At 38.9% G+C, this 25,230-nt stretch overlaps 1 protein-coding gene across 7 annotated transcripts in view; it reads right to left on the bottom strand.

Moving 5' to 3' along the window:
* The window catches only part of shank3a (SH3 and multiple ankyrin repeat domains 3a), a 288,699-nt gene that overhangs the window by 46,253 nt on the left and 217,216 nt on the right, over positions 1 to 25,230 (bottom strand). For all 7 annotated transcript variants that reach the window (XM_046863928.1, XM_046863925.1, XM_046863926.1 and 4 more), the window contains one exon: positions 2,737 to 2,850. In XM_046863928.1, the coding sequence (XP_046719884.1) occupies positions 2,737 to 2,850 (114 nt within the window). The remainder of the gene's footprint in view (positions 1 to 2,736; positions 2,851 to 25,230) is intronic.

Here is a 25,230-nt window from a genome sequence, read left to right on the forward strand (position 1 = left end):
CCCCACCATTTGAGTATGCAAGGTCAAGCAATTCGTTTAAATTGACATTTGTATTGTTTTTAATGACAATTGCAGATGGCAAGTTGACAACCATGCTTAAAATATCTTTTTAAAACATAATACAGCATTGTTTTGAAAATTAACAGAAAATATACACAGATATTTTGTTCATTTGTGAAGATAGAAGCATCTAAAATATATAATTTATTACATTTTGTATAATAACTAAATGATATATGCATAAATTAAATATACAAACATTAAGAACAAGCATTTAAATGAAATAAAGCCACAGTAAATCATGTTTAAAAGCAAATAAGTTACTGAAATGGAGAAATGCAGTGAGCAAACAGACTTGATTACAAAAAGAAAAAAATATGCATTGGTGTACAAATGCATAAGCATTCGCTGAAAACCACAAAAATGACAAAAAATTTAAACGTTTACTGCTGCTGTTATTTGCTGATTTTAGATTTAGTGTTTGTTCGCACCGGTTTAACTGAATCCATCACTGTGTCGAGAGCGAGCTGATTGCGCAACCTGATGCTCGCGAGTCACGACAGAACAGATCCCGTGCGAGTTTCCCGAAGTTAGAAATTTAACAGTTTATACAATAGCACATTATTAAACTATTCTATTTTCACAGGATGATGATTATACAGATTTTGCTCACCGTGTTGATGTTTCACCTTCATCGGTGACACCAGTGTGTTTTAGTTTCATGTGCTCGTGCATCCTGTGGTACGTCGATATCACACAAGCTCTGCAATGCATAACTTGCAGGTTACAGGCTTCTTTGTTGTGTTTAATATAAAATGCTTTCTTAACTTAGATGACTTGGGGTCCACACTTTTCCTGCTGCCACTTGACCTGTACTATCTGCTATTTCGCAAGTGGCTGTATTTTCTTGCCGTCATGCGAAACCGTAACTTAAGCAGCACAACTAATCGATATGGGCATTCGATAATAACAAATTTCATTATTGATTATTATTAATGTTATTGATTAGTTGTTGCAGTCTTACAGCACACACACACACACACACACACACACACACACACACACACACACACACACAAACACACACACTCTAAACTATAGGTGCTGTCCACACACCAGTGCTGGACTCAGAATGTTGACACACACACACACACACACACACACACACACACACACACACACACACACACACACACACAGAGACACAGATACACTACACTCTAGGTGCTGTCCACCCACAAGTGCTGAACTTACAGTGCTCTCAGACACACACACACACACACACACACACACACACACACACACACACACACACACACACACACACCGCTTAAAACACTAGGTGCTGTCCACAAATAAGTACTAAACTTGGAATGCTGACACACACAACTCACACACACACACACACACACGCACAGGCACTCACACGCACCACACATGCACGCACACGCACACAAACACGCACACACACACACACACAAACACGCACACACACACACACACACACACACACACACACACACACACACACACACACACTACAAATGCTGAACTCAGAATGCTGACACACAGTTTAAATTCTTGGTGCTGTCCTCACATCTTACAGTGCTCTCAGACACACACACACACACACACACACACACACAGCTGCATGCTAAGGGCAGGGCTGAGGTTGGAAACTCCGCTACATTGTGGATGTGTGTAGTTTTCGGATGCAGGTTGGAGGAATAATCACCCAGATTTTTTAGAAGTTTTCACAATTGACCTGATACTCAAAACCACGTTCTGTGCTCAGGTTTTTCTTTTCACATAAATGTTCTGAATCCTGAATCAATGCCTTCCCTACATCAACTCTGTGCACTCAGATCTGTGCAATTATAGACAAGAGATTAACTTTTTAGAATTTTCCTTTCATACCAACAACCAAAACCAACAAACGAGATTTTTTTTGGAATACATGACCTGCCAGTGTGAATACCTGCACATCAGTAATCTGGTTAAATCCGAAAACTTCACAAAACGCTTCATGTCCACATTATTGTTTCCAAACGTTTTCCAAAAGTTGCTCATCCATATTCACATGCCTGAAAACGTTTACTTCCATGTACTGCATGTGAGCAAAATGTAAGAAGCTTCGACCTGCGTCATTCCGCTAGGCGTTTATTTACTTTCCAGCTCTTGAATCTTTGCTGCAATATGCAATATTTCAAATTTATCCCCTCCATTAAAGCATTTTCAAAAAGATTGATTTTCATTGAGTAAAAACACTGTCTCAGTGTGAATGGAAATCCAAAATGCAGAGATAAATATGTGTTTTCAAACAAAAACCTATTAGTGTATTAGTAATTTGCTGAGCTTCACTACTCCAGTCTTAATCAAAGACACAATCATGACTGATTTTGAGGTGCAAAGTTACAACCTTCTGGTCACAGGAACAGAACAGCCACTTCTGTTCTCAGGTCTGATTATAGACTGCAAAGTGTCCCTGTGTATAATTGATATAACCATGAATAAAGACTGAGAAAGTCTTTGTGTCAGTGCACCCCTGGTGCCACATTTAATGCAACTTTGTACCTGGATGCTATAATCGCACTTCAACACCTAAACCAGGTGATATTACACAAATGTAGTGCTTACTGTGTGTGTGTGTGTGTGTGTGTGTGTGTGTGTGTGTGTGTGTGGCAAAAGGCACAAATAGCAGCCTGCTAAAGTTTGGAGTTTTTGTGTTTCACTTACCTAGTTGAGGGTCATACTGTCTCATCTGTACCTCCTCCACACACTCTGCTGGAAACCATCCGGTCCTCCCTTTAACTGTGCCCTCCCAAAAGCCCCCTTCTCCTATACTGTGCACTGAGAGAGAGAGAGAGAGAGAGAGAGAGAGAGAGAGAGAGAGAGAGAGAGTGAGAGTAATGAGTAAATACATGTGTAGATTAACAAAATACTTCATGTACAAAAGATACCACTATTTAAGCAGCTTAAACATAAGTGATACAATCTGATGGCCAAAATACCTGAGCAACATACGCAATGACACACACACACACACACACACACACACACACACACACACACACACACACACACAAACACACACGCACATATAATCATACACACACAAACAATTCTCCTGAGTCAAGCTCTGTCCTTCGGCTTTGTAGTTGCTAGGATACCACAGTTTCAAGGTATGAGATTAGAAATGTGTGTATGTGCTTGTGTGCTTGTGTGTGTGCTTGTGTGTGTGTGCGTTTGCATGCCTGTCTGTATGCATCTAATATGTTTATCAAAACCAAGGACAAACCTGCAATTTACTTAGCACTCCATTAGTTTTATAGTTGAAGAAGCCACAATTACCAACAGTCTCTCTCTCTCACACACACACACACACACACACACACACACACACACACACACACACACACACACACACACACACACACACACAGGTTTCTGTCACACCTGAGTGTTCCTCTTTATTTGCCAATAGGAGCATAAGAGCTCTGTAAACATCAATCCACTACAGTGATTTCCTCTCCTACCTTTGTGTGTGTGTATAGAGCCAGGCAGACTTTTGGAGTCATGTAAATAATATGCTTCATTTACAATCTATAAGGGGAGTGAAATACATAATTTTTCTTACACTATGTATAAGACTGCTAATGCACACACTACTTAGTCTCTCTTATTCAGTCCCTCGGTTAATCAGTTACTCACTACGTCAGTTACAGAGTCTATTGTTCATTCACTCAGTCGATGTCACAGTCACATACTCATACAAACAGTTACTGTTTTCCTTACTCAGTCCCACTTACTCAGTCAGTCACCGAATTAACCAGTCAACAGAGAGTAATTTAATAAATCAGACTGTCTGTTAGTAAATTATTTAGTCTGTAAGTCGGTATACCAGTCCATTAGTCAGTCAGTACCATAATTTCCGGACTATAAAGCGCACTCATATGTAAGCCGCACCCACTGAATTTTACAAATATTTTTATTTTTAACATAAATAAGCCGCATCTTGTGTATAAGCCGACACTGAAACTAATGAACTTTACACAGGCTTTACCCAAAAGACAGTGTCTGTTACACGGTGTAACGGGTGAAATATGTTGTGGCTCCTTTAAGAGCAGAGCGGTATTTTGGGAACAGCATGTCACTGCATTCTACCGGTATTACTGAGTGTGTGTGCTTGTGGAGACTGAGGATTATGTGCTCATTATTTTCTGATGCTCATTTCTAAGATTCTTTGACTAAACCATAACGCTGTTGCCAAGCACGAGTTTTGGAAACCTGTCTGTGCTTATAAGATTTCTGTTGCAACTGGAGTTAGCGAGCTCTCCATTCACCCAGACTCAACGCGTTACAAAGGCTTGATTCTAAACAGTAGCCGACCAAGAAAGTCATTGTTCACTGTCTTCCTCCTTCCTTTCACAACTACAGTGGTACCTTGACTTACGAGTGCATTAATGTACGTGTTTTCCGAGGTACGAGCGGTCACTCGGTCGATTTTTTTGCTTTGTTACGCGAGCAAACGCCGCTGCTAAATGGCAAAGCAAAGCCAGAAAGCGAAGACTGTGACGAAAATTAAGATAAGCAAAGAAGAAAAAGTAAACATTTTTTAGTTTAGGGATACGTAGTGTACAGGAGTGATAGTAAAAAACGAGTTTTCCCTCCGCCTCCGCTTAACGCCTCTACCCCCCTCCACACACACACACACACACACACACACACACACACACACACACCCCACCGGCGTTTTCGTTAGCTCAAGTCATCTCATCTCCAAGGAAAATACACTGAATAAAAGCTTATTATATCTTTACATACTCTTTCTATTATGTTTTTATACAAGATTTGTTATTTAGAAATGTATTTTCCAATTTAATAACATGAAACATAAAAAGGGGTGTCATTTTGGGGGTTGGAACGGATTAATGCCATTTTAAGTATTTTCAATATGGAAAACTGATTTCATGTGCGAGCAAATTAAGATACGAGCTCGTCCACGGAACGAATTAAACTCGTAGGTCAAGGTACCACTGTATTTCTCTGGGGAGTTTATCTTTTGTAATCGTCATGCGTTTAAAAAATGTTTTTTTTCTCCCGATGCCGTGCAGCTCAGAACACAGGTGAGGTGCGTTTTTTCCTTTCCGTTCGGAAATTTCTTTGGTCTAATGTTAAGTCGCTCAGTTTTTTGGCTTGAAGTTTGTGAAACCGGGAAAAACCCAGGAAAAATCCATAAAATAGCCACTTCGTTGTTTAAGCCGCGGGGTTCAAAACGTGGGAAAAAAGTAGCGGCTTATAGTCCGGAAAATGTAGTATAATCATTCAGTCAGTATATCAGCCAGTCAGTCAGTCATTAGTCAGTCAGTTAGTCAGTCAGTATATCAGTCAGTCATCAGTCAGTCTGTCAGTCAGTCAGTGATTTGTCACTCATTCTTTTAGTCAGTCAGTCAGTGATTATATCAGCAAATCAGTCAGTATATCAGCCGGTCAGTCAGTATATCAGTCAGTCAGTCATTAGTCAGTCAGTGATTATATCAGAAAATCAGTCAGTATATCAGCCAGTCAGTCAGTATATCAGTCAGTCAGTCAGTCAGTCATTAGTCAGTCAGTCAGTCAGTATATCAGTCAGTCAGTCATTCAGTCAGTCTGTCAGTCAGTCACTGATTAGTCACTCATTCTTTTAGTCAGTCAGTCAGTCAGTGATTATATCAGCAAATCAGTCAGTATATCAGCCAGTCAGTCAGTATATCAGTCAGTCAGTCAGTCAGTCAGTCAGTCAGTCATCATTCAGTCAGTCAGTCAGTATATCAGTCAGTCAGTCATTCAGTCAGTCTGTCAGTCAGTCAGTGATTAGTCACTCATTCTTTTAGTCAGTCAGTCGGTCAGTCAGTGATTATATCAGCCAATCAGTATATCAGTCAGTCAGTCAGTATATCAGTCAGTCAGTTAGTCAGTCAGTCAGTCATCAGTCAGTCGGTCAGTGATTAGTCACTCATTCTTTTAGTCAGTCAGTCAGTCAGTCAGTGATTATATCAGCCATTCAGTCAATATATCAGTCAGTCAGTATATCAGACAGTAAACCAGTCTATAAATCAGTCTATAAATCAGTCATTCAGTCATTCAGTCAGTCATTCAGTCAGTCAGTCATTCATTTAGTCAGTCAGTCAGTCAATCATTCAGCCAGGAAGTCAGTAAATCATTCATTCAGTAAGTCAGTCAGTCATTAAATCAGTCTACCAGTCAGTCAGCAATCAGTCAGTAAGTCAGTAAGTCATTTAGCCAGACAGTCAGTCAGTGAGTGAGTGAGTGAGTCAGTCAGTCAGTCAGTCAGTCAGTGAGTCTGTAAATCAGTCAGTCAGTCAGTCAGCCATCAGTCAGTCAATTAGTCAGTCAATAAATCAGTCAGTCAATTAGTCAGTAAGTCAGTTAGTCAATAAGTCAAACAATCAGGAAGTCAGTTAGACAAATCAGTCAGTAAGTCAGTCATCAGTCAGTAAGTAAGTCAGTCTGCACGTCAGTCAGTCTGTCAATCATTTATTCACAATCTTAAACACATCTTTTTGGAAAGAGAGAAGTGAAATAAAGTTACATTCAGAATTGCACAAGAACACATGCTTGGTATTTTCATATATATACAAACACTATCACAGAGTCTAGGCCATGTTTTATGTAAGCATGTTCTGATCACAGTTCACCAGCACATGGAAATATAAAACGTCATAATTAATATGAATTAAAATACATTTTCTGCACTGAAAGTAAAATGGTCAATGTTTAGATTTTGATTATGTTTTAAACTTGAACCTGCCACAAGGAGAGCTATTCTCTAAGCCTAATTTCACCAACTTCACTCTCATATGAGTAATTTCACACTTTCATCAAAATGCAAGCAATTATGATGCAAATCATAATCAGGGAATCAGGAGGCAAATTGGCCTGCAGGATATGTATTTAATTATCAGATTTACTTTTAACTTGCCACATCTGTGTCTTTGCTTTGCCTCTCTTTTTCTCTCTCTAAACACACACACACACACACACACACACACACTCCTCATCATTTCACGCCACAAAAATAAGTGGCGGTGTAAGCTACGTGCTACGTATTGCTTATGACTACAGCCAGAGCTCTGACCCAGTACAGAGCAGTGTACATAGACAAGTCCTCTTCCATCTGGCTTCTTCCTGACACACTCTGGCTGCAGACATAGCTTTTAAAATATTTTCAACTGCTGTGTAGGAGGAACGGTTTCTCAATGTGACTGACAGCAGTAAAACTCACTTTACATCCACTGCAGAAGCCATCCATCCTACAGTTACTACAGCCTATAACCCACAGAGCACTCCAGCATGTCTAAAAGGCTTTGCGTTATAGCTGACAGCAGTACTGCTGCACAACCCTGTGCTCTCAACTGCCCATGTAAATATGTGATATTAAAGTGGAATAACACAGGGCTCCATTAATCTGCCTCTCCAGTATGTGTGCTTATTTGAGTAGGAGACCAGTCCACTGCCTGATGGTCTCTTTCGGTCTTCAGCTCTGGCAGAGAGAAGCCTATGAATGGCTGCCACATTTAAAACTGGCATTCATTAGTCAAATGGTACTCTGGGAAAAATGTTGGCTGAAGTTTCAAGCGTTCATGCTCAGCCTTAAATCTGCAATCCAGGCCAAGCTTGTGACAGAGGGAGCACTGTTATAGTGCAAGTGTGAGTGTGTGACCTGTAACATCATATGCTCATTTGATTTAATAGCAAAAATAGACACATTTATATAGTAATAAAAGTTATAATCCACTGATCATTAGTAAATTCAATCCACGCTTTAGATCCCTCTGATTAATTGAAATAAAAAGCGAAATATTTAACTATTACTGTTTTTTCCAGTTGGTTTGGAGCATTTCTCAAATCGGAAACAAAGTTCTCAAAAGTACCGGTTCAGTCTCGACACCATTTAGACATTGATTGTGTACAAGTGTCTGCTGTTTCCTACATTATCAGTTGTTTATGTCATGTTGATGAACTTTAATGTCACTAATGGAGGTAAGTGTAGGGCAATAGATCAACCAATGATCAACTAGTTCTCTAAAATATGTCAAAAGTGAATCTCGTAAACGTTAAATTGGTGAGCGTAGGCAGACAGAGCAAAAACACAGAATTACAATTTTATTTAGTAAAAGTGTAAATCATCTCCGGTCTCTTGCAACCAATATCCCAAATATAGTAATGTGTACATTTGTGCTGTTGAAATTTACATATATCATCCTTTGCGTTTGCATTTTCAATTATTGAACTCATAAGTTTACACATAAGGCAATACTGAAACGGTGCACTGTTATACTGACAACATGACTACACATTATGACTATCTTGTGACAAAAAGACGTGTTATTCTAATTTCAATGAGATGTTCATTGACACAAATACTTACTTTTGAGAGATAAACTAAGGGTTTTGAGAAAATACAGGCTTTTGCAAGAAATCCAATGTGTTCTGCTGTTTGTACAAACTGTTTTGGAGAAATACTGGTGTACAAATATTAAGGATGATTCGAGAAATGCTCCAAAGCAACTGATACAAACTGTAATATTTAAATAACAGTACATTTTTTTACATAATTTCCTTCATCACAATCAAGGACGACGTCTTTAAGCACAAACAAGCCATAAAAACTGTTTCAAAGGTTCTGGAACAGCTGAACCTGGACAGTGGCACAGTTTACATTAATTTGTGAGGTTTTTACAAAGTCAGCCTTTTGATGCTTTCTCCATAACAGTGAGCTGTCTGAAAGCACAAATGCAAAAAATTTTAAGAAACATTTCTGAGAGGAAGCCACAAAATGCAGCGTTTGTGCTTCAAGAGTCTATGGAACTACAATCAGAACCTTGTGTTGTGTCTGGGAAACCGAAACCAAACTTTTTGAACAGAGACGGTTTTTTAAACAAAATAATGACCACAAACATGCATCCAAGTCAACACAGATTCAACTCAACATTAACTGCACAATTCGAAAAATCTCCACATCCTATTGAAATATTCTGCACAGCAGTAAGCACAAGAAATAGGCTCAGTGTGTAATGTGTGCTGATTAGAGGCAGGACACAAGTGCGTAAACTAATGATCCAGAAGTGTAAGCACCATTAACACACGGAGATCCATTATTATAAATGAAAAGATGGGCAGAACTGAGAAAACCTGAAACGTAGGAAAGTGAAATGAGGCTCAGTAAAGAGACAAAGACACACAAGGACAAACAAGACAAACTAATCAGGATCCAAATGGAGAACAGGAAACACAATTGGAAAATAACCTAATGTCAAGACGGGGACAGAGATAAGACCAAAGGCAACATAAAAACATCATAATCAGCGAGCAAGTAACACACGTCATGCTGGGAACATGTCTATTATTTCCTATTGTTTATATGATAAGACCAAGCTATTCTCTCCAGTGGAGACTTTATTTCTACATCCACATTCATCTTAATAGAACTATAAAAAAAAAAACCACCAACATTTTTGTTTTAAAACCCTCTCTTTTGCACTCTTTCTACGTTTTCAAATGTTGCTCATCTCAAAAATCTTTTCATTCTTGTACTGCACATGGATGTAAAACATAAGAAGCTTTGGCTTGGATGCCTAGATCATTTCTGTCAGGTGTTTAATTAGATTCTATCTCTCTGAACTGATGCAGTAGTGACAGTGTCCCCTTCCTTAAAAAAAAAAAAAAAAAAAAGCAATCTAACGGTTGTAGAACATAATAATAATATTTAACAATATTTTCGAATTGAATAGAGGATGCAACATCTGCAGTACATCATTTAATGACTAGAACTATTTTAATATATCGTTTTTAAATATCTTTTTTTTTCATACATGCTACACTGCAAACACAAGTTTCTCCAGTTTCCTCCAATTTCTGAGGTAGACAAATTTTCATTCTAAAATGCCCCCTAGGTCTGAAATATGTGTGTGCAGGGTCGACTGGTATATTATTCAGGTTGTGTTCACATACCCTATACAAACAAAATTTTGTGGACACCTGACCATACGATTTTGGACTTTTTGTACATCCAATTCCACAGTCTCTATTTGCTGTTATAATAACCTTCATTCTTCTGGGGAGATTTTCACTGTGGTCTGATTGTGAAGATTTGTGCTAATTCAGCTGAAAGAATGTTAGTCAGGTACTGACGTAGGTACCTACATCCAAGATTTTCTTTGCATTTTTAGCGATTTTGCTAATGATCTTAAAGATTATGATTTAAATCTTACGATTTGTATTTGCCACGTACATTATACAAGACGCCTTAAATGAATTATACATTTTCCTAAGATATTTATTTAAGGCCCAAAATGATCTCCGTAACACACTATAGCCATCGTTTGATACAGAGCCGAGACAAAGCATGCTTGAAAAGCCTATTCGTATGATGTGACAGAGACGAATGACATGAAGATTACCTAAAAGCACTCAGACAAGCAGATGAAAGACAGTGTGAGAATCAGAGAGACAGGAGAGAGCGAGAGCGAGGAAGGTGTTTGTGGTGAGGGAGGTGACACAACACAACAAGAATGGAGTAAAAGGGAACGTGACAGAAAGATATTGAGAGGAAGAGGCTGAGAAAGTTTTATCTCACAATGATTCTACTTCATTAGTCCTCGTGTTGCAGTGTGGGGGGAAAAAACTCCGAATGAGGCCTGCTGCATTCTCGAAAAAGGTCTAAGCCAGTACAGGTGTGCACGTGTGAGTCCTGTGTGCGTCTATGCACTCTATGACTGTATTTATATCTAGGGTAAGTCATCCCCACACTTTTCCTGCCAGTCAAGTGATCTGGGTGTCAGCATGCTTATTAAGTGTATGCGTACGTACTTGCTGATGTGTCAACCTCTTTTTAACTATGCTTGTGTAATAGAGTTTAAGCTGAGCGTGCGAACAGCTGGTTGACTGGTAGTTCGCATCAATCACACTCCACTCTAATGGATTTAGAACAGGATTGAGCACCTCTCCATGTGACGTGCGCATGCTAACGTCGATAATGCATTAACCTGAGGGGCCGAATTTGCATCCAAATGCATCTCGTGCTTCATCTTCAAATCGCTCTGGTCCAGGTTTGTGACATCAGCATCAGCTATAAGAGAAGTGATCATCCGAAGTGAGCTTCTTACCAAAATCCACTCATGAAGCCTACATAAACCGAATTTTTTAAACCGACATATGCAGAGATTGCTGTAAAGCAGCACTGTGAACTGTATTGAAGGACAGCCAGAGGTGACGGGATGTAAATGCAGTGTTGTCTTATTAGGCCCCTGCCAGAATCTGATATGGGATCAATATCCAATCATTTGACAGTCAGAGTTGAAAACATTTTCTTGATCTTTGGTCAGAAAGCATGTCAACTAGCAACGTGAAGAGTGTATTATCATAACAATGAAACAAAGCCAAAAATCTAATGCAGAGCTATTACAATGAGACATATGGTAAATAAACGTGGGTGTGGTGAAGGCTGGGTTCAAGAAACATTGCAAACCAAAGATGATAGCAACATTGCAGTAATGTAGTATGGTGTAAGTCATGATTAGAGATGAGAAAATCTATACCATAACTATTGTGATAAACCATATAATTATTCAGTTGTTGTTCTGTTAGTGTGATTGAGTAGTGTCAGGAATTTCACTGACCAATCAAACTATTACTCACAGGAATTAATACACATCGTTGCCAAAAGTTTGCGGACACCCGGTCATAAATATGGTATCTGCTTTTTTGGGCATTGCAATCCACATTTAGTCCAAATTTGCTCTTATAATTCACTCCACTTTTCTGGGAAGATTTTCCACTAGATATTTGAGTGTGCTTGTGGAGATTTTTGCTCCTTTAGACACAAGGATGTTAGTAAAGTCAGGTACTGGTGTAGGTGAGGTGAGGAGGCCTGAGGTGCAGCCAGTGCTCTAGTTCATCCCAAAGGTGTTCAATAGTTTGGAGGTCAGAGCTCTAAAGCAGGAGATCTTCCACTCCAAAACCATGCAAAGCATATCTTAATGGAGTTTGCTTTGTGCACATTGGTCATGCTGGAACTGGTTTGGGGCTCCTAGTTCAAGTAAGGGGAATATTTCATGCTACTGCATCCAAAGACACCCGATATAATTGTGTGCCTTTAGCTGTGTGATAACAGTTTGGGTAAGAACCACATATGGCTGGGAAAGTCATTATTATTATTATTATTATTATTATTATTATTATTCCTAATGGAAATATTGTACATCTTTGTACACTTTCTTATCAAAAACCAAATAATAACTATAGTGTATCAAAATCATTTTACATATCATGCTACAATCATTTTCCATACCTGCCACCCCAGTTATGATTCTCTCGCCAGTAAAAAAAGACTGACTATGCTAATGTGTCCTTAATCAGTGCATGGGGAGGTGAAAGTGTTGCGCCGTAAAGCCCTGCGTGTGATGTTCCAGCTGTTGTCGTATATTCTCAGTGCTTTATTACCTACATAGTGTTTCAGCCTGCAATACACATTGATCAAAAAACTATTTTCGACGCAATACGCTGAAAGAAAACAATACGCCTAGAGTATAATTCTACAGAACTACAGCTACGGCACAGTGACATGGCACCACTAAATCGGACGACTTGAGTTCACGTCAGCAGTCTGCGAAACTGCACATTTTTAGACCTGAAATGGAAGCGGTTCTGAGTGTTTTCAGTCATCCATCTGTCTGAGGGAGTCACTCCAATGTTTATCTACACTGCAGTGCACACAGTCTCATTTGTCTAATTTACATCTACACTGCAAGTTTCTTTTGCTGAGTTAAATACCGAAAATATTATTTATATGCAGCTAGAAAAAATGCAGTACGTATAAAAACAAAGTCAAAATACAATTGAGTGTCTGAATATTTTTTTCCCCCACTTGATATGAACAAGACTTTTTACGACATTTTTAAGACTATTAAGAATGAAATTTAAGATCTATATCACGACAAAAACACATACACACAAATACGTTGTTCACAAATGGCCTTAACCAAGCCCCCAAATTCATTTTGTAGTTAATGATTTCTACTAATACAGCGAACTATATTTGGACTAGCGAGAGAAAGAACTACAACTAACGGAAACTAACAAACAAAAACATTCGAAAATGCTGCATGAGCATTTTAAGGCGCATTAGAGGTAGAGCTCCATGGACATCTGAAAATTAAGACATGTTCTAAATTATTTAACAGTGAATTTGAGAAATGTAAATGCATAAAAGTTTTGAATTGTAGTCTTTTTTTTATTACTTTTTAAGACACCACAGAAAGACTGTATTAAATATAACCTCTTTCTGCTGTCCATCACTGGTTTAAGAAGTTGAGATTATAATTTATCTAATTTACTTTCTGGACAGCATCTGGGAGTTAAGAACAAGCAATTTCCCTTAACCACCCCAAAACTAGCACCCCCTGAAAACCCCTCCGATCCCCCAGCCTGTGCTTTTAATTCTGTGTTCATAGATTTGTAGTGAGACGGATCAGTTTGCTGCCCAGCACTTTCATCTGAAGCATGCATAATGAATGGTTAGGCATGGAGTAAGTTCTTTTTATTTCTCATTTCTGCATTTTGCCCACTGAAAAGGACAGAGCTGCCAGTAGTTCCCCATTTTGTCAGTGACATGTTGTACATAGAACAAGGCGTGTCATGATCAGAGCACACTCCTTAAGCTTCTCAGCACTTTGAACATTTGGCCCTGGGTCCAGTGTTGTGGAAATCAGCAGGTGGCAGGTTGAATGTATCGCTCACAAAAATGCTCTGACCCGCTCGAGGACCTGGTCTGATATTTTCTAGCGTCTGTCATGGGCAGATGGTTGCTACGGCAAACTGAGAGTCTGAAGAAAGTGAATTTGATAGTAAGTTTGTTCGGATCATCCGTCATTCCTGCAAAAACTGACTGTCCTGCATTTAACTCACCCTTACAGTACAGTTTATAGAAAAACAACATGATCTACAACAATGAGCATCACTGGATCACTGTCTTTGATCATAAACACCGCAATACATTTCATTATTTTATCTAACAACTGTGTCACGAAGCAGCTTTACAGAAAATCAGGCTCAGTCTGTGAACTCATCCTTTTAGAATTTTTTTGTTTGTTTTTTTATTGTGACCAGAAAAATTTACCAGATCAAATATAATATACCATTTTGCTATTCAATTAGTTGTGTAACATCTGTAATCTCCATGGAAAACGTATCCCCAGGCTTTTCCAAATAAGCCCAAATATGGAAATACCACTACACTGAAACCCTGTTAGAAAAGAACTACCTTGAGAGGTTTTTTTTTTCAGTTTATGTTTTTTAGTACCGTTTTCCAAAATGTATTTTTAGCCTAGCAAAATGAGCTTTCAAGCATTAGCCTATCTGTAATAGTTAAATTAGCCTGGCCAAGTTCATACACACTAATGTTACAACAGATGAGGAAGTCAGGCCTGTGTAAGAAGCTGGATTGCCAGGACACTATTTAAAGGTTGCTTTTTAAAGAATTTATATTAGATAGCAGATAAGACCAGATATGTCTCTAAACTGCATGTATTATCTTCCTTTAGCAATATGATTTTTTTCCCATGCTTTTTGCTTTTATGTGCTTGACTGAGACATGTGTCCTGGATAACTTCCTGAGAAGAAAGGTCGGAATTTTGCAGAGAATAAAACAAGTTTGTCATCATAATCATCATCATCATTTTCATTATTGTTGTATTCCAAAGGTTTTATAATATATATATATATATATATATATATATATATATATATATATATATATATATATATATATACAATTGAAGAACATGAACTATTTGAGAAGTTAAAAAAATCTAGCTTTCTCTTGGCTGGCTGAAGAGCCACGTTTGCAGAAACACACACACACTTTTGTTTGATTTAACATTTTTTGGTCAATACATAATTCAAAGTGCAAACTATTAATGTATTTGCTAGGATGTTTAAATAGTAGGACTTTAAGGAAGATATGGAAATTGATTATTTATTACTGAATAACATAATGACATATGAAATGTTAAATGTAATATACATGTTTACATTTAATGAAATGTAATGTTTTATAAATAGAATTTGTTAAATATACCATCATCCAATCATTCTTTCCAGCAATCACTGTCGATAATACTACTGGGGCAGTGGTAAAGTATCCCCACTTTAGCACATACATAATAAAAGTGCTGCTTTCTCTTGTCTCAGACACAGTTCTTGGTAACCTTTGTTCAGATTAGGGATGTAAGATTCACAGATTCGTACGGTGCATCGCCATAAAAGTTGACGATGTGATGCACCGAGTTACAAAGTGTATATCAGTTACATTTGTTGGCATTTGTATCCGGATGCATCATTTTTACAATATTTTCATTGGTAAAAACCGATTTATTTATATAATTAAAACTTTTATTAGTTAGAACACAACAAATCATTTGTGACCAATATTTTATATGTAGATTGATTTCTCCTCGCTAAACTGTTGCTCAAGCGTGTTCTCTCAGCACCGCTAAATATGGCGTATCACAACACTACGGAGACCGAGGCGTGTCCTGAGACTCACATAGAATACAGATTAACATGGCAGAGGTAGAGCTGCATCTTCCCGGAGACAGAACAGTAAAAAAGACGTCTGGTTTTCTTTTCTTTTTTTCTTTTTTCTTTACCCGCATTGGCCTCAGTTATGGAGATGCACATCCCTCATCCAGTTACATGAAGGATGATGTCATTCAACACTGTTAGGCAGCAGGCAACATGGGCTAAGCGCAGTTTGAGTTGAGCACATGGCCACACATGGTCTGTGCACAGATGCATTTACATTTTGCTGAAAAGATCGTCAAACGTTTTCAATATTTGACGCGCAGCCTATAGCCTGCAAAATAACATCTCAGTCCTCATTAGACGTGTGCTATCTATGGCTTTGCTGTTACTGTGGCTACAATGGAAGGAGATGGAAGTGACCTGCTGTATCAAAAGCTGTCCTAAGTAGAACTTTCTCACCATTTCACCATTTCATATGTTCAGCAGTGAGAGACATGTGGGGCGGAGCAAGATTTGTGGGTTGCTGTGTCTAAAGCCCTTACAGCTTCAGAAACATTTTCTTCCGTTTAAACTGTCAAATTTAATGGCCATCACAATATCAGTAATCTGCCGGCTATTCTCAAATCCAGCGTCAATCGACTCCGGTGCAGACACACACACACACACACACACACACACACACACACACACACACACACACACACACACACACAGCTACATCGTCTTACAAGAGCAGAGTAGGATAATAGATGCTTGATATTCAGAAAAAGACTCAATGCTGATGGTCATGCAGGTTAATGAAGGGAAAATGTCTGGAGTAAAGAGAGATTCTTTCTGGCTCCGGACACACACACAAACTTCAAAAAAATGAAGGGCATAGAAATTTCTCTGTCTCGCTCCCTCTCTCTTTCTATCTCTGCACCAAAATAGAAACCTGCCTTGGGCTAAATGAGACGTGAACATGATCATAAGACAATTAATGAATTAATCAAGGTTATTCGGTGTGACTGCGTTAAGCAGAGAATTGTGTCTTACAGTAAACAGATGCCCATGCTGTATTTAACACAGTGTGGTGTGAGGATTACATTAGGCCTGTGTGCAGAGCTTGGATGTGCTCTAATGTAGCGCTCCGCAAAGCTCTGGGCTCGAAGCGCACTGATGCATGTAATAGACCTTTATTTACCATCGGAATTGAAGCACGTCAGGAGGGAGGATAGCGAGACAGACTGGAGAGGAAGACATGGAGCTAGTGCTGGGAATGTGGTGGACAACAGCTGGCTTGAGGCTCACCCTTGCTGTGCCATACAATGGTCTAACTGGAGAGACTCCTTTCTTTCACTTCCACTATATTAGTGTGCATTAATGAATTTATAGAATTTGAAAGTTTGAGAGCAAAAAAAAATGGAGCTCAGAAAAGTGCATTGTGATATGAACGCACTGCAGTACCTATCCCAGGTCACCCAATACATGTGAATGAAACAGTACAGCATCGGATATAACTCACAATCAGCTGGTAGAGGGTAAAAAAAAAAAAGTGTGAATGAGAAGAAAAAACAGAGGTGCAAATCCGAAAAGAGAAGAATATCGGATAAGGAGCAGGCCTTAAAGAGCACAGGCCAAGGCAAGACAGTATATAAGAGAGGGAATGAGAAGAAAGTCACGACTCCCTGGGAGGAGGAGTGCAGTGGTGCAGTCCCTTGCTCATTGGTATGCTGAGCCCTGAACGACCGAGAGGAGAAGAGAGAAGGCAAAGAGGAACGAAGGGAGGATGTTATTTGTGAATGATAGCAGAAGTAGCATGCTCTGTGAGGGTGGGGATATTGCGTTTGATTCACACGAATACTGCCATGTCTCTCTTTCCCCTATCCTGACACACTCTCCCATCCTCCCTCTCTCGTTCTTATCCCCAGGGGTGTAGCCTGAAATAGCCTGGCTTAGATGTTTTATAGTTCATACCTCAGTGACTCGCTGAGTGTCCAGCTCTCCTTCACCACCTTCAGCTCCCTGATGCTCCCCCTGATCACTGATCTCTCTCTCTCTCTCTCTCTCTCACACACACACACACACACACACACACACACACACACACACAGCGTAATTAGTGACTGTCTGAGTTATGATTTTGTATTGATCATGTACTGATGAGGTTTCTTAACCCAGTGGAGGACCTATTTCCTGCTTTAGTGTGTGTCAGCCCCAGGAAACTGGCTCTAGAGCACCGATTGATTAACACAGCTAACGCGCTGAATGGGATCAACATTAGTTAGAATGATAAATGATACAGAGCTTTGCTGAAGAACAGCGGACATGTATGCGCCTGTGCGTGTGTGTGCGTGCGTGTGTGTGTGTGTTTGTGCTTAAGTGTTAATTGTATGGAAATTAACTTACGACCTACTTTTTTTATTATGGACTCATACAAAACCTTGAAAACTGAAATTCTTTCCACACACACACACACACACACACACACACACACACACACACACACACTTTAAACACCCCACACCCCCATAATATAATATAGAAATAGGGAGGAAATTCAATTAACAATTATAAGTAAAGAAAAAAAAAAAACCCTTGCCAAATTACATAGCCAAAAGTTTGTGGACACCTTACTATCAGACCCACAATCCATGTGAATCAGTTTTAAATATCCCATTCTAGATACTAATAATAATCTCCACTCTTCTGGAAAGGCTTTCAGAACACTTTTTTGTTTTTAACCGTTGCTGTGTGGACTTGTGATCGCTCACCCACAAGAGCATTAGTGATGCTGGACATGAATGTCTTCATGGAGCTTGCTTTGTATACAGGGGAATTGTCATGGTGGAACAGGTTTAGGCCTCTTAGTTCCGGTGAAGATAAAAATCATCCTATATAATTTTGAGGTTTCAAATTTTGTGGCAACAATTTGATGATGAACCAAATATGGGTTTGATGTTTAGTTTTCCTTAAACCTTTAAACATATACTGTACGATTATAAGCTACATAATTAGCTGAATAAAGTGTAGGCAATTATGTCATGTAATCACCATATAAATGCAGCTGCTGCTGTAAGTCAGAGATTAAGTTGGTTTTTAATGCTTGTATTTTTTCAGGACTTGGAGTTACTTGCTATTTGCCCTGAGAGTTCAGAACATTTCGTGAATTATGGAAGCTGGGTGGAAAAAATGGGATGTCTCATTTATATATATATATATATATATATATATATATATATATATATATATATATATATATATAAATATATATAAATATATATAATCCCAGAGCTTTAGAGGAGTAGAGCAATATAATTTGCTTATCTTTGTGCTAAAACAGTTGCAGTAAGAGCATCAGGTCTCATGCTGGCCTAAATTATATAAGAATGTCTCCTCATTTTTAGGCATTCCAGCATGATGACATGGCAGCATCCCAAAAGCACTGTTCTCCCCTGCTTGAGTGTTGGTATCAAAATACCTAAACTGTAGTGATGTATGAACTTGTGCAATAAATTGACAGCTTGGAAGGAATTCCTGTTTGTGAAAGCAAACTTGAGGTTATAATGTAAACCCTACACTCAAACAAGGCCAGAATCTGTCCTGAGTGCAGAATCAAGTATTTGGGCATTTATTACATTTATATTTATGGCATTTGGAAGACGCCCTTATCCAGAGAGTCTGGCATTTATCGCATTCATACAACTGAGCAGCTATGGGGTTGGGGGCCTTGCCTTGGCCTATGAGTAGAAGCATGGTGTGGGACTGAACTTGGTCTGAGATTTGAATCATGCATGATTTCAAACCATGACGTCTTAGTGTATTACCAACAGTAACCTTGGAAACGGTGGTCCCAGCTCTTTTCAGGTCATTGACCAGCTCCTCCAGTGTAGTTCTAGGCTGATTTCTCACCTTCCTTAGGATCATTGAAACCCCACGAGGTGAGATCTTGCATGGAGCCCCAGTCCGAGGGAGAGTGACAGACATGTTTAGCTTCTTCCATTTTCTAATGATTGCTCCAACAGTGGACCTTTTTCACCAAGCTGCTTGGCAATTTTCCCGTAGCCCTTTCCAGCCTTGTGGAGGTGTACAATTTTGTCTCTAGTGTCTTTGGACAGCTCTTTGGTCTTGGCCATGTTAGTAGTTGGATTCCTACTGATTGTATGGGGTGGACAGGTGTCTTTATGCAGCTAACGACCTCAAACAGGTGCATCTAATTTAGGATAATAAATGTAGTGGAGGTGGACATTTTAAAGGCAGACTAACAGGTCTTTGAGGGTCAGAATTCTAGCTGATAGACAGGTGTTCAAATACTTATTTGCAGCTGTATCATACAAATAAATAGTTTAAAAATCATATATTGTGATTTCTGGATTTTTTTTTTAGATTATGTCTCTCACAGTGGACATGCACCTACGATGACAATTTCAGACCCCTCCATGATTTCTAAGTGGGAGAACTTGCAAAATAGCAGGGTGTTCAAATACTTATTTTCCTCACTGTATTAGCAAAATCAGATTGTAAAAGTAATCGAGTTTATATGTTTCCACTGCAATTATTCTTCCATTTCACGCATTATTAATCTAATTATATATTTCATTTGATTGGATAGAGATTGTTCTTGAGTTAGATGTAATAGGTTTCTTGTTAGATTTGGAATACTGTCAGATTATCTGTCTGCATATGAACATACACACAGCAGATGAACTAAAGAAATGAGATCCTTCAGAGTTCTCTCAGATGCACTACTGATTAAAAAAAAACTATTCAGATGAGGACACAAAGGTATAAGCATCATTCGTTCACTCACACACTCAAGCACAGGTTTAAGAGAGCAATTTGATGTGTAAGCAACAGGACGGATGCCCTGGGCAATGAAATCGTATTCCACTGTGACTGTGAGCAAGTGTGAGTATGTGTGGATCACTCTACTATGCCATTCATACCTGTTATTACATGTTGAGTGTGTGACAGTTGCCTTGAACCATCAATCAATTGATCATGTACGCACAAACACACACACACACACACACACACACACACACACACACACACACACACACACACACACAGTTTAAATAGGAGCAGAGTTTAAAGACTGACTCTGACTCCTACATCGGTTCAGGTACATACTCTAACTAACTCTGGCTTCCACACCAACCCCTTTACACACTCACACACTGACTCACATACTGACTTACACAGACAAGGGTGAGCTTCATTCAGAGTCAGAGTGAGTTTGATTCAGAGGCACAGTAAGTTTGATTCAGAATCAGAGTGAGTCTGAGTCATAGTAGGTCTATTTTGGAGTCAGAGTCAGAGTAAGTCTGATTTGAAGTCAGAGTGAGTTTGATTTAGAGACAGTGAGTTTGTTTCAGAATCAGAGTGAGTCTGAGTGAGTGAATATGATTTGGAGTCAAAGTGAGTCTGAGTCAGAGTGAGTCTAATTCAGAGTCAGAGTAATTATGATTTGGAGTCACAGTGAGTTTGATTTGGAGACAGTGAGTTTGATTCAGAATCAGAGTAAGTCCGAGTGAGTGAATATGACTTGGAGTCAAAGTGAGTCTGAGTCAGAGTGAGTCTAATTCAGAGTCAGAGAAAGTATGATTTGGAGTCACAGTGAGTTTGATTTGGAGACAGTGAGTTTGATTTAGAATCAGAGTGAGTTTGATTTAGAATCAGAGTGAGTCTGAGTCAGATTGAGTCTGATTTGGAGTCAGAGTGAGTCTGAATTTAAGTCAGAGTAGGTCGGATTCAGCGTCAGAGTGGGTATGATTTAAAGTCACAGTGAGTTTGATTCAGAGTCAAAGTGAGTCTGAGTTGGAGTTAGACTGACTTAGGCAGAGTTAGAGTGAGTCTGAGTGAGTCTCACACACACACACACACACACACACACACACACACACACACACAGATTTTGTACTCAGGCCTAGGTTTTTACACCGTTACATGTCCACTAACAGCCAATAACAGTGCACATCTGAAGGAAAGCATACTTATTAATTACCAAACATGTCCAGAGCCTGCAGTACTCCACAGCAGGGAATAAGTGAGACACACTTCTAAGCAATTAAGACACTGTCAGTGAGACCATCACACTGAAGGAGAGAAAGAATGGAAGACACAACAGGGCTCACTGGCTGTGTATCCATAAGAATGTTTGTCCCGATCCAGAGTTAGATGACGCTGGCCATGGAGCAGGAAAGTGAAGAAGGAAAGAAGCACAGAGTCTCTTACATGCTTTGCTGTAAACATTCTGACTCTTTGAAGATGAATCACAGCTCCGTGGGAGGTTACAAAGCTTAGCTGTCACCAAATCACTGATTGAATACATTTTCATGGGACAGTATTTTAGAGGAGATGCTGTTTTTGCTCATTAGACTGTATGGCATTGAAGCCAAGCACAGAACCAGGCTTCTTAAACGCTTCTGAAACTTCCTGAATATGCAATATTACAGCAGGGATAGTGAGCTTCACTAAGTGACCTTTAACATTTATGCCTGATAGGACAAATAATTTTTTAGGTGCAATATTTAGTCTTAACATTCACATTCTACATTAAACTAAGGACCCATATGTGATGGTGACTATAGTGATCAGAAATACATATGCATTTATGCTAACAGGGCCACACGTTCATTTCATCCCACCGTATTTACTTCAAACTCCAAAAGCCCTCACACAATTATATAAAAAAAAAAAAAAATTATATAAAATAAATAAGCATGCAGTGTGTGATGCTTTGTAGATTCACATAAAGGCTTCGCACTTCTACAGCATTATTGAGAGCATCAAATTCAAATGAAAGAGCCATGCAAAAGCGATTAAGTAAATTGGCGAGTGTCTGAAAAATTCACATAATTAATTATTTTTAAATGATATAAAATGGACTAAAATCATGTTCCAAAATGTAACTAAAATAAAAACTACCACTGTCCACTATTTATATTCATATGCACTGCCATGTTACTTCCTTTTACTTTTTTCCCCCCTGCTTTCACACTGGTGACACTTGTTTGCACTAACCTGTCTCTTTTATTTACTTCAAGTCTGCTGCTTGGATTGTTTTTGTATTTGCTTGATATATGATAACCATGTCTGCAAATTCTCACTGTAGCGACACAATAAGACCTTCCAAAGTATTTATTTTGAGTATTAGTCATAGTATTGTTTAATAAGGGTTGAAAAAAATCTAAGGTGTTTCCTTGGGAACCAGAAAACTACATTGACAGAACTGAATGAGTCAAATTTGCTCCAAATAAATCCAGTTATATTTCTGGTTACTGTAGCCATGACTGCAGCTGTCGATGCTTAATATTAACTCAGAGAGAAAACTCTAGGCATTAGGTGTGGTGGCCTGGAGAGAAAGAATAAATGACGTGAGCTAGCTTTAATCTGTCCGTCAGGACAAGAGGACATCTCTGGCCACCTGTTAAGTAAGAAAGCTCTGCTTCTTTCACTAATGTTTAGATGCTTGTTTGTGATTTTGGTTGAATATGATCAAGAAAATCATACATTCAATTCTCTCAATAAAGACTAAGAAGCTTAAAATGCCTGTTAGTGTTATAGGCAAAGTAACTGTCAAGATGAATTTGCATTAACAAGAATCTCCGGCGCTAAAGTTGAATGTAATTATCCCATATAGCCCATAGGTGACATACTAAGGGCTGGCTAAGGAGATGCCACTTTATCTTTTGCTTCATAAAAGCTAACAAGGCCAAACAGTCCACTCCAACTGACAGAAAAAACATTTTATAAAATGAATAATGCATGCAATGGGTGCAGTTGTGTACAACATTTACATTCAATTACATTGGATTTGAGCTTATGATCTTCCAAGCAGAAGTACAACATCACTGAGCTACTTAACCACTTTGCTACCACTTCTACATGCTAGCATTTATGTAGTCCAATCTTTTCTGCAAAAAAAAAAAGAAAAAATCATTAGCAGACCAACAAATTAATACAATGGATTATTATAAGTAATCCGCATTGAAAGCATAGTTTGAAATGAAGCAGGCGGACATTAAATACTACAAAGCAGCTTGTTAGACAGCAAGATACTCAGTCTTGAACTTCAACAGATATTTATCTGTACTGGCAATTCTAAAACCAGTCTTTTGCAGAAAAAAATGCAATACATTTATTAAAAATATTCCAAAAATATATTAATGAACTGTCACACCATCTCCACAGAATACAGATTAACATGGCAGAGGTAGAGCTGCGTCTTCCTGGTGACAGGAAAAGAACGTCTGGTTTTATTAAACTTTTTTCTCTTGTTTTGCGTTAGAAATCAGAAAGGATATTAGTACATTTATGATTTGATGTCTGTCTGAATGAAAGAAATAAAAGTGATCTATTTGTACCATATTGAATTGCATAGCCTCATATTACATTGTATTGCATTGAATCACATTGTTGAAAATATATATATATATATATATATATATATATATATATATATATATATATATATATATATATATAGTGAGGAAAATACGTATTTGAACACGTAGTTCTCCCACTTAGAAATCATGGAGGGGTCTGAAATTGTCATCGTAGGTGCATGTCCACTGTGAGAGACATAATCAAAAAAAAAAATCCAGAAAACACAATATATGATTTTTAAACTATTTATCTGTATGATACAGCTGCAAATAAGTATTTGAACACCTGTCTATCAGCTAGAATTCTGACCCTCAAAGACCTGTTAGTCTGCCTTTAAAATGTCCAGTCCACTACATTTATTATCCTAAATTAGATGCACCAGTTTGAGGTCGTTAGCTGCATAAAGACACCTGTCCACCCCATACAATCAGTAGGAATCCAACTACTAACATGGCCAAGACCAAAGAGCTGTCCAAAGACACTAGAGACAAAATTGTACACCTCCACAAGGCTGGAAAGGGCTACGGGGAAATTGCCAAGCAGCTTGGTGAAAAAAGATACACTGTTGGAGCAATCATTAGAAAATGGAAGAAGCTAAACATGTCTGTCACTCTCCCTCGGACTGGGGCTCCATGCAAGATCTCACCTCGTGGGGTCTCAATGATCCTAAGGATGGTGAGAAATCAGCCCAGAACTACAAGGGAGGAGCTGGTCAATGACCTGAAAAGAGCTGAGACCACCGTTTCCAAGGTTACTGTTGGTAATACACTTAGACGTCATGGTTTGAAATCATGCATGGCACGGAAGGTTCCCCTGCTTAAACCAGCACATGTCCAGGCACGTCTTAAGTTTGCCAATGACCATTTGGATGATCCAGAGGAGTCATGGGAGAAAGTCATGTGGTCAGATGAGACCAAAATAGAACTTTTGGGTCATAATTCCACTAAACGTGTTTGGAGGAAGAAGAATGATGAATACCATCCCAAGAACACCATCCCTACTGTGAAGCATGGGGGTGGTAGCATCATGCTTTGGGGGTGTTTTTCTGCACATGGGACAGGGCGACTGCACTGTATTAAGGAGAGGATGACCGGGGCCATGTATTGCGAGATTTTGGGTAACAACCTTCTTCCCTCAGTTAGAGCATTGAAGATAGGTCGAGGCTGTGTCTTCCAACATGACAATGACCCGAAGCACACAGCCAGGATAACCAAGGAGTGGCTCTGTAAGAAGCATATCAAGGTTCTGGAGTGGCCTAGCCAGTCTCCAGACCTA

The sequence above is a fragment of the Silurus meridionalis genome, chromosome 13, assembly GCF_014805685.1.
Source record: "Silurus meridionalis isolate SWU-2019-XX chromosome 13, ASM1480568v1, whole genome shotgun sequence".
Taxonomy (NCBI): Eukaryota; Metazoa; Chordata; class Actinopteri; order Siluriformes; family Siluridae; genus Silurus; species Silurus meridionalis.